An 11,388-nucleotide genomic window follows, 5' to 3' on the forward strand; every position below is an offset into this window, starting at 1 on the left:
GAGAGCTTTTCCATCCCTTAGACTGTAGAGACCAAATTTATGAACAGCATTGAAAATATTCTCAATCCCCTTCTTGGGCTGGGGTGGGTTTGGTCACTGGCACCAAACTAGAAACGGGAGCTGACAGAGGACTTCATGAAGATGGAGGTAGTGTGGTACAGTTTTGGAGAAGGGATGTAGTTTTCCATTTACAGATGATTTTCCAGTAGGATGAATTTTAATGAGTAATGGAGTGTTTTAAAGATTTTGATTCTATAAATGTTGTATGAAAAGAAATGTTTTTCAAGTAAAGCAAATAATCATCTGTATTAACTGTTTGGGGGAATTATATTCTCTAGGATTTCGAGCAGTCAAATTTACTTTGCACACCAGAGATCTGCTAAGCACAGTGTTATATATTCTCAACTCCTGCAGTTTATCTATTGAACATATCCAAAGCTTGAATACTAATGTGCACTCCCAGCCTCTCAAAGAGGCCACAAGGATATCTGACAGGCCCATCAAATGGGACAAGTCTTACTACTCCTTTACTGGATTCAAGGACCCTGATGAAGACCTCGAGCAAGTCTGGAGAATGGAAACAACCCTAACGTACGTAAGAGTTTTTATTTAACTGAACTTATTTGTAGTTAGTAGTCCCCACTCGCCTCGACTAGACAAAAGCCCGCATGCAGCAACAAATACCCAATGCAGCCAAAAGGAAACCCCAAAAAAACATGAGCTAGAAGAGAGGGTCTCAGCCTTGCATGCACTGGGATCCAGCCCATGAAACTTTTGCCTATACCCATTGCTCTAACGATCTCACCGTGTGTCCAGATGAACAAAACCTTCGGAATGTCTGACCTACCTTTTGGTATAGAAAAAATGTGGGATTGGATAAGTCAGGGTATAAAAGTAACAATGAGAGTTGTTGGACCTTAAGTCAAGAGGCTTTAGAATAACATATTAAAGAAATTCAGCAATTAGTCTGTGGTTCAGTTGAGTGTTTCACAGGGTACAATTTTGGTCTGGAGCTAGATGTGTAGCCATCATGAAAAGATTGTCCCAAGGACCCAGAACTCAGAGTTAGTCAGCTGGCGAACAATGAAAACAGACTGGAACTGGGAAAAGCCAATTCACCAAGATAAGTGCTATTCCATTGGTTCCTTGTCCAAGCTGAGTATTTATAATTTCCTTATTTGTATGTAGTTCATCCAATAAAATTCTTCAGTCTTTAATAAAAGTAAGCACTCTCACATTATATTATATTACATGTTACTAGATAATGCATTTTTAAGAGTAGGGAACATGTTTTAATCATCTTTCTACTAATCTGCTTCGTAGATTCATAAAACCCAACGAGCATTTTTATTTCACTGAATTAAAGAATTGTTGGAAAAGTGTGAATGTGAAGTGCTGGAGGCTGGGTGTGGAGAACTCAAGGTTTAGTATGGAAATGTAAAGTAGCTTAATACAGATGGTAGCAGTAGAAGTGACTCAGCAATGAATGTAGAGGACCATTTTTTTTAAAACAGTGCCTCTGTTAGTTTCATTACTGTTGACTTAAAGTATCTGCTGTTTTTAGCAAGAGATACATTGTGTTAAGGAAATTTTCTGAGTGTACATGAGTTGTGTTACTATGAATTCTTCATTTCCTCCAGAGGGATACTTTGTTTTAAATTCAAGCTCTCATGTTGACAGTTACCAGCACAAGCTCAAAACATGTCATTTTGATTTGCCTACTCTTAAGGAACATAGCAACATAAATTAAATAGACCACTGTTTTAGAAATTGAAATCAGTAGAAATATAACTGTCTAATTTATTGATCATTATTATCCAAATTCAGTTGTCAATAGCTATGTATCTTGTCAAACAATGAAGTAAATCCATTCATAGCCAGATAGAACCTTTGTTTTCTTAGCTTTGACAAATGAAATTAACAACAATAAAGCATTACATGTTTTATCCCTGTTTATAAGAGAGATCTTGCATTCACTTTAAAACTGTGATTTAAAATTAATATTGAATTATCCTAAATGAAACAGACAGTATTTAGAGTTTCTTACAGAAGAGCTGGAATAGGGTTGTGGCTGGTTCTTGGTGTAATGCTGTTTCATATCTTTTACTTCCATATATTTTTCTTGGGCTAGAGAATATTGAGAGTTGACTGGTATCACCTTAAATCTTCCTACTCAAAGCTTCTCTTCTAAAATCGACCGGTTAGAGATTTCTGTTTTGTTTAGTTTTTGATGCTTGTATCGGAGGTCCTTGGGTTATATTTCTTGAACATTGATATGTTATTGACTTACCTGAACCAGATCATCACACCTCATAGAGTTTGAGTTTAGCTTATTAGGTATAATTTTAGAGCAGAGGGTCTAGGCTGGGTAGGATAGGAGAGGACAGCTCTACACTGAAAAAGGCAAGAAAAGGAATACATGCTGCTCTTTGGGCCCTTTGGGTAAATTACAGTATCGACTAAATGCTGCCAAAAAAAATCTGTTGCCTTTACCATCATGCCTTAGAGGGCCGGTGCCCCGGTTACGACAGTTGTATGAATTTGGAAGATTTCATATCTCTTATTTCCATAACCTAACCTGGTCTCCCTGGTCCAGTGTGTTCACACAGGCCCAGCACCCCTTTCCAATCTTGACCTTTTCCCAAATATGGATGTTGCCCAGTTTGCAGGAACCCTGATGAGGGTTTGTTCAAGGTTTTGTTTTATGTTAGTTTTTCCCAGTAAGGATTCCAGGAGCTTATGTCATCAAAGCCAGAGTGGTGTTTGTATCAGTTTCTTGTTTCAGTTATTAATTTTTTATTTGGCCACGCCACGTGGGACGTGGAATCTTAGTTCCCCAACCAGGGATCGAACCCAAGCCCCCTGCATTGGAAGTGTGGAGTCTTAACCACCGGACCACCAGAGAAGTCCTAGTTTTTTTAATTTGTTATTATTTTGCAAATAATTATAAAATTGTTGAACCATTTGACAGGTTTCAAACCATATGAATGGAATGACTGTCCCATAGTCAGGAGATTTAGGGGCTGTAACTGAGACAAAACTTATTCACCACCATGGTCATTTTGGCCATATCCGGTTTGTTTTTATTTTCATTCTTGTATTGTTTACCTCATCTTTATTATATATGTAGTTATAGGAGAGGACGCATAAGGAGCACATGCTGAATTACACAGTTCAGAGGGAGCATAAAAATAATTCTGCAATTTACATCCAGCTGATCTTCACCTGGTTTACAAATTGCATTCACCTGATCAATATTTAATCTTGGGGCTTCCCTGGTGGCGCAGTTGTTGAGAGTCTGCCTGCCAATGCAGGGGACGCGGGTTCGTGCCCCGGTCCGGGAGGGTCCCGCGTGCCGCGGAGCGGCTGGGCCCGCGGGCCGTGGCCGCTGAGCCTGCGCGTCCGGAGCCTGTGCTCCACAGCGGGAGAGACCATAGCAGAGAGAGGCCCGCGTACAGCAAAAAAAAAAAAAAAAAAAAAAAAATTAATCTTGAAAGCATGTTATTTCTAATATTTCAGAATGTAATGTTAAAAAGAGAAAATATAACAGTTCTATTTAGTGTAAACTTTCAAATAATTTTCCTTATGTTTCCGCAGAGACATGCAGGCTGAAATAAATCACAGAAATTATGAAAATAAATTAGTTGAGTTTTTGAAAACACAACGTAGAAGAATTATCAGGTCATAAAAGCTCCATTTAATCTATTTTCTTCTTATATCTGGCAGTTACATTTCAATGTACATTTTAGGACATGCTGTGTAATTTTCAATTTCTCAGCAAATTGTGCTTTATCTTACTGTAAAATCACTTTATAGTGATAAAAACACTATAATGAAATGTTTAATATGTAAGGTTTTCTAATTATATACTATAATAAAAAGAATATGCCAGCCTAAAAAAAATTAGAAAATGCTACTTTGTGTTGTAGCTTTTAGTATTTCCATATTTTGCATATATTCCCCGATTATCAAATAATTTTATAACTAAAATATATTGTATTTATAGAATTTGTGTTTGCAAGGAGACAACAGGATCCATTTGTATCTAAACAGAATGATCCCATATGTAATGTCTATCCCACTGAAAAAAACATGTCATTGAACTATAGAAAGACCATTGAAATGCTATTCTGTTAACTACTGAGATATTAGTAAGTGTCAGACTTCCATTTTTTCTATTTGAAGTTTGCACACAAAGTTTTATTTCACTTGCATTGTCTAAGCTCTGAATCCTCTTAGTGTCCACAAAATGCCACATTGGACAATTACAATATTGGAATTATTTCTGTAGGATATTTGGAAACGCTATAATCATGCTTTAACTCATGTAATACACTTATTCAGTCTTCTCCTTATTTATAGGCTAAGTCATTGTTTTTCAAATTATAAGTCATAACTTTAGTCTCTGTAACCTCCTTTAATCGGGAATGGTTCCTCAGTGTTTTCTTGTCTTCCATTGCCTTGCTGTTATTTAGTAGAATGTCCTTCAATTTGAGTGTTTTGAGTTTATCTGGTATTTCTCATAATTAGAGTCAGGTTATTCATATTTGGCAGGAATACCCGGAAAGTGAAGTGTGTTGTTTTCAATGTTATATAGGAGGCATATGATGTTGATTATCCCATTACTAGTGCTATTAACTTGGATCATTTGATTAAGGTGGTGTCTCCCAGTTTTTTCCCCAGTAAAGGAACTATTTTTCCCTTCAGTTAGTTTCTTTTGAGCAGATACTTAGGGCTGTGTAAATATCCTTTTAACACTGAAGTTTTACCCCTTAGCTCTAGTGCTCATTGATGATTTTTGCCTGAATCACATATTATGATGATGGTTGCCAAATGGCAATTTTCTAACCTTATCATCCCTTCAAGCCGGCTTCTATGTCCCCATCATTCTTTGAGAACTCTCTTACTTCCTGGTTCACCAAGGTGTTCCAGGCTCATCTGGACTTTCCCTGGCCCAGTGTTTGATTGAACCATTTTGCCAAGAAGCTCTGGTTCTTTTTAGGAGGGAATGATTTTTAGAAACCAAGATCTGGGTGGTGCATGTCTCAATTGCTACTGAACTTCTTAGTGGCCAGAGCTAGGATACATGTATCTTTGTCTTTATATCTATAGATAGATCTAATATCTACATAGATAGAAAGAAAATGCCATGTGTAGAACCTTCATTTTTATCTCCGTGTTTAGACACAAAACACAAAAATTGTTAAACTAGATCAGTTAAATTTTATACACTAAATGTAAGAATCCCAACAATCAGGTCATGAATATATATAATCGTAAGATTATATTTCATTCTACAGTTTAAGACATTTGGTCCCCAAACCCAACATAGTATGCCATTTGGTAATTCATTTGGCAAAAAGCATCCTTTCTATTACATAATTTAAAGTAAATTGATTAACACGTATGACTTAATAAATGACGAAAAGGTTGAAAAATTGTAATAGCTAATAATCGTGATATAAAGTAAGATATTATTTTCTTATTTCTCACACAGAAAGCAGAAATAAAATCACTACCAGTATTCTTAAAGGGGGAGTAGGAAGAAGTATTAATGACTGCACACATTTAGTGAGTCAAAAAAATGTGGAATATAGGGAATTCCCTGGTGGTCCAGTGGTTAGGGCTCCGAGCTTCCACTGCAGGGGGCACAGGTTCAATCCCTGTTCCAGAACTAAGATCCCTGCAAGCTCCTCCTCATGGCCAAAAAAACAAAGTGGAACATCTTTAGTTAGAGGAAAAGATCCCAATTCCTTACCCCAATGTGCAAGACCTTTTATAATCTCACACACACACACACATATGTGCCTCTCCAGTCTCATCTCACACCACCCTCCCTCTAGGCATCGTGTGATCTGGGCACGTTGGTTCATCTTATACTTCCCTGTGCACTGGCGTGGTTGGCATGCCCTTCCCTTTCACTAATCTGCCTGGAAAAATCTGGTCCATCTCTCAGGTTAGAACCTTCCAGGCAGAATTAGTTAATTCTTCCTCTGTTCTCCTAGAAGCTCATATATTCTCTTCCAGTTGCTTCTCTCTCTGTTCCTTACTAGATGTATCTTCCTTAGATTCCCAACACAACACACTGTTCGGCTTTCAGGATAAATATTTGATGCACGCATAATGATTTGATTGGTTCTGAAAGTTTCAATTCGATTACTGTTACTTTGCGGCCGCGCTGCGCAGTGTGCCAGATGGTTGTTCCCCGACCAGGGATAGGACCCAGTGGCCCCTGCAGTGGAAGCGGGAGTCCTAACCACTGGACCACCAGGGAATCCCCTGAACTTGATTATTTTTTAAATGTTTTAGATCACAACATCTCAAACCTTTAAAGTGACTTAATAAGGAACCTTCAAAAGGTTTATTTGGCAAGCACTTCTGAGATGGACATGTGAGCCCTTCTGCAGAGTTATCCTAACACCTGACCATCAGTCACTGACAGGTGTCCCACAGGGGGTGTCAGGTGGCCTGGGGATGGCGTGCTTTAGACCATTTTTCCCCTAACCCCCTGGAGCTTTCTCTTGCACGGCTGTACCCAGGGCCCACTCCACCACTACATCTTGGACCCAAAATGTTCCTCTGATCCCCAAGTCACCTTGCCATTCTGCCCTGCCTACTCCTGCAGCAGCCATTCAGCCTCCTAGGCACCACCCAGGCCTCTCGTTTGTCCAGACTCCCCTAGGAGACTAGAGGCTCTGAGCGACAGCCAGCATCCCTTGTGCCATGACCATTATAACACCGAGGAAGTGATAACCTCCCAAGGGGCCATGCTGCTCGGTACGAGGCCACCCAGGCTGCCCTCAGCTCTTTTCTGAAAGCTCTCCCCTTCTAATCCTTACCGAATTTGATGTTTATTTTCTCTTTTAAGACTTCACTGAAGTAAACGTTCTAAGAAATGCAGAATTAAAAGAACATCTTTCTGCTGAGCCTATGATGTAGTTGACGGGGGAAAAAAATAAAGGTGGAGAGAGGTGAGACTAGAGCTGGGCATTTGGTTGGGTGGAAAGGAACTGAGGGGCAAACAGACCCACCCGACAGGAGCATGTGGATGGAGACACCAAGACTGGTGAGGTCTGACCAGTGGGAGCACTTGGACAGAGCGCTGAGGGGGTGAGCAGGGAGGCTCAGGGTGCTAACAACCAAGACGAAAACAAAGGAAGAGACTGGATCTACCCAGTTAGAATCCACAGAGTTCCCTTCGCAAATCCCTTCATCAGGAAATACTGCCTTTTGAATGTCACCAGTACCATTAGGTGTGTCTTCTGAATTGACTTTTTCATCGTCTGGCTGCACTAGAACATCATCTGCTCATTTGCTCCAGTAGGAAAAGGGTCGCCTGTAGATGACTGATGTAGGTGACGGTCTAGTATAGCCTGCCTAAGAGTGCAATAAACATAAGTGAGGTTTGAAGTATCTTTAATTCTTTAAAAATCATCCCATCTTTGGAAATCTAGCAACAGGCTTGGTGTAATTTAAATTGAATATTTTTGATAGACAAAGGAAGTTGTCATAAGTAGAATATGATTTAACAGATGCTGGCAGTTTTCCAAGAAACCTATTTTAGAAGTATTTACTCTAAAAGAATAGACTTCACAACAGTACTTATAATTTGGCAAACGTTTGATGGCAAACTCGGTTTAACACTGGGGCTGCTTTAAGTCAATGAACACGTCGTTCAATAGTAGAAATGTCTGCATTATAGTTAGTATTGCAAAGTGTATATCTCTGTTTTTTTTCTTTCTAGATCCTGGTTAGATAATAATGGGAAAAGTGCTGTTAAAAAGCTGAAGAATAGTTTGCCACTTAGAAAAGAACTAGATCGTTTAAAAGATGAACTGTCCCATCAATTGCAGCTCTCGGATATCAGGTAATGAAGAAGAGAAAACCTAATTTAGAGATTACCTTTGGTAAAGGTTTCTAACAGTTAAATATTTGCATCTTTAATTATTGTGTTCACTAAATATTCAGTTATCTTTTTATGAAAGTAATCAAATGTTTATGTAAGAAAATCCATATGAATTTCTTGCTTAAAATAGTGAAGTAAAGTTTAGATACTGATATTTTTAGCATAATAGTTTTTTTTTAACATAATGGGCTTGTGAAAAATATACTTTTCCTATGCCCATAATGTATAAAAAATAATTATTTCCCAATCATGTAAGACTGGTACTTAAGTTTAAAAAGAGGAAGGGAGATAAAAAATAAATGTTGTATTCTTTTATTCTGTGTTATATAACATGACTTTTTTTTTAATTGAGGTATAATTGACATATAACATTATATTAGTTCCAAGTGTTTTACATGATAATTCATTATTTGTATACATTGCAAAATGACCACCACAATAAGTCTAGTTGACATCTGTCACCATACATAGTTACAAAACAATTTTTTTCTTGTGATGAGAACTTTTAAGATCTACTCTTTAAGCAACTTTCAAAATGCAATACAGTATTATTACCTGTAGTCACTATAACATGACTTTTTAAATGTTTTCATAAACTTAGAAATCACAGTTGTATAAAGATACATGCTGAATCTTTATCTATTACAAAAATAGATTTAACAGCTGTTACAACCCTAAGGAGGGGGTGGTGTGATTCAGTCATGGGACTCTGCATTACAAGAACCCTGAGGTATTGTCATCTGGTCTGGAGCTTAAACTTCTGTTACTCTTTGCTGTAGCCTGTTTTGTTGTTTTCAGCCATCATTATCAGGACTTTTTACTTAAATTGAACCAAATGACCAGTTGGATATCGTAACAGCACCTTTTTCCTGGGCTTGCAGAATACAGATAGTACTTATATGTTCTATTCTTATGTATTCAAATCATAGTTGTCCAAGATGATTCAAATTTCAGAGGAAAGTGTTTACACCTGGACTGTGTGGCATGTTTGGGTTTGTGCTGATAACTGCTGTCTTTTCATCACATCCAAGCTGTGATTAGAGGGGGCCCTTCCAATTCCATAATCTAGTAACATAGACTTCACTAACTAAAAACAAAATAATAAGATCCTTCTTACAGGTATATAAAAAACCAAATTAATATGCATGAAAATAACTTTTTCTAAATAAATTTTAAGAGATGTGAGAAGGCAGAATGGATCAGGAAAATGAAAGGATTTCTTAAACATAAAGAGAAATAAACATTATTTTACAATATAATGGAGAAATTTCTCAGCTATGGTAAATATCAATAGCTATAACCCATATAAACAAAAGCTCTTCGAGGTTCTCAGTTTTTAGGAGTGCAAAGAGGTCCCGAGACCAAAACATTTAAGGACCATGGACGTGAGTGTCTCGGCTTACTGGGAAACTAACCAAGTCTCCAACGAAAGGAAGCATTGTGACTGATGACATTGTGTGTTAAAGGAATAATTTTGAAAGCCGATTTCACTTTATCAGAAATGACATTCATCAGAATTGGTGTTAGCATGAAGAAGGAACCTAAGTTTTCTGAAAGCCTGTTGAGCGCCTTACTCCTTCACATGTTCATCCCCTATGATTTACACTACCTGTGCTGTAAGAAGTGTCCCCACTGGGCAAGCATGAAGAGAAACCTTAGGAAGACTAGAGGAAGTTTGTTGAAGGTCACAGAGCTAGTAAATCACAGAATTAGAATTCGAAGGTTGCTTTTCTGATACCACTTAATACCGGGGCTCTTTACACATACAAAGAAGTGCCTCTGTGACATCATGTGAATATCAAGTTCCATTTTGTCACTGAGGTGTAATAATGTTCATCTATAAAATGAGCAGATTACACGATGTCGTAAAAATCATTTTCTCTAGAATATGATAAAAAAAAATTCTGATAAACCAAACTGGAATTCCTAGTTGGAACTTAAATCTAAGACAACACTGTCATTAAACAACATAAAGAAGAAAAAGATCTTTGTCAAAGTTTTCCCCATTTCATCCTCTTATTTTAAGAGAAACAACACAGTGTATTTGCTTGTTTTAAGTCTTTGGATCGCTGAATATAGTGCTAAGATTTTTACCCTCTGGTAAACGATTCATTTCCCATTTGGCTGCTTCTTGAAAAATGAGTTAGTTTGGAAACATGTTGTATGTCTCCTTGAGAAAGCAACTCCTCGGCTTTCACGGGAGTCAAGCAGTGGGGGCGAGTGTGTGCCTCCCTCTGGGGGGACACGGGTGCTAATGGGCTGTGTGCTCTGTTGGACCAGGTGGCAGAGGAGCTGGGGCATCGCCCACCGCTGCAGTCAGCTGCACAGTTTAGGCCGCTTAGCCCAGCAGAACTTGGAAAGCCTTAAAAATGCAAAAGGTAAACAATTTCCATTCACTTCCGAAATCCATACCCCTTAACGGCTATACACATCTGTAAACTCTAGAGGAAAGCTAAGTGTTAAAAGTCTTTGTATTGATAGATGTGACTTTATATCAGCTGAATTTTAAAATCCGTTCCTTTGACTTAAACAGTGACATAAAATTAGGCTTTAAGCTTCTACCGAATTTAATCCTGAGTTGACACATGAAATTTACGTAATTATTTGCACAGTGCTGAAAGAATGAAGCCTCTCTGGACAGTGACCAAAGGTTTGTGCTTTATCATCAGGATGTACAATAATATTTACAGACCGGTCCGGGATGAGTGCAGTGGGCCATGTGATGCTGGGAACAATGGATGTCCATCATCACTGGACAAAAGTAAGAAAAAGCTTAAAAGCAAAAAAAAATCTCTAATTTGTTATTGACATACTTTTGTTTCAAACTATGCTAATATGTCAGTAAACTAAAAAAAATTTGAATCATCTGTTTGCAGATCAGATGCTTAATATTTTGTAGTTTAAATTGTTAGAGGACTGATTTTTAAGTCCGTTTTTATCTGGAAATTTTATAGTCTTTTCTGAAGCATAGGCTACAGGCCTTCATTCTGTTGTTTTGTTTGTTTTGTTTTCAGCAGATTTACTGTGGTATAATTGACTTACAATAAACTGTACATATTTAGTGGGTATAATTTGTATATTACAGTGGGTAAATATGTATATTTACATATGTAAATACCCATGAAACCATTACCATAATCAGGATAGTGAACACATCCATCACCCACAAAAGAATGCTCATGTCCCTTGTAAACCCTCTCTTCCATCTACCACCCCCTACCCCAGCAACCACTGGTCTGCTTTCTGTCACTATAGATTAGTGTATATTTCTAGAGTTTTATATAAGTGGAATCAGAGTATGTTGGGGTTAGGATCTGATTTCTTTCATTTAGCATAATTTCAGATTCATCCATGCTATTGTGTGTATTTATTCCTTTTTATTTCCACGTAGTATTCCATCATATGGATATACCAGTTTGTTTATCCATTCACTTATGGATGGATGTTGGGTTATGTCAGCTTTTGGCTACTAGAAATAAAGC

The 11,388-nt window shown here is 37.7% G+C and overlaps 1 protein-coding gene across 3 annotated transcripts in view; it reads left to right on the forward strand.

Annotated features, from left to right (window-relative positions):
• Window positions 1-11,388, forward strand: part of TCAIM (T cell activation inhibitor, mitochondrial) — a 36,508-nt gene that overhangs the window by 13,140 nt on the left and 11,980 nt on the right. For all 3 annotated transcript variants that reach the window (XM_060162297.1, XM_060162298.1, XM_060162299.1), the window contains exons 5-8: window positions 339-591; window positions 7,745-7,867; window positions 10,187-10,284; window positions 10,576-10,667. In XM_060162297.1, the coding sequence (XP_060018280.1) occupies window positions 339-591; window positions 7,745-7,867; window positions 10,187-10,284; window positions 10,576-10,667 (566 nt within the window). The remainder of the gene's footprint in view (window positions 1-338; window positions 592-7,744; window positions 7,868-10,186; window positions 10,285-10,575; window positions 10,668-11,388) is intronic.

The sequence above is a fragment of the Lagenorhynchus albirostris genome, chromosome 10, assembly GCF_949774975.1.
Source record: "Lagenorhynchus albirostris chromosome 10, mLagAlb1.1, whole genome shotgun sequence".
Classification (NCBI taxonomy): Eukaryota; Metazoa; Chordata; class Mammalia; order Artiodactyla; family Delphinidae; genus Lagenorhynchus; species Lagenorhynchus albirostris.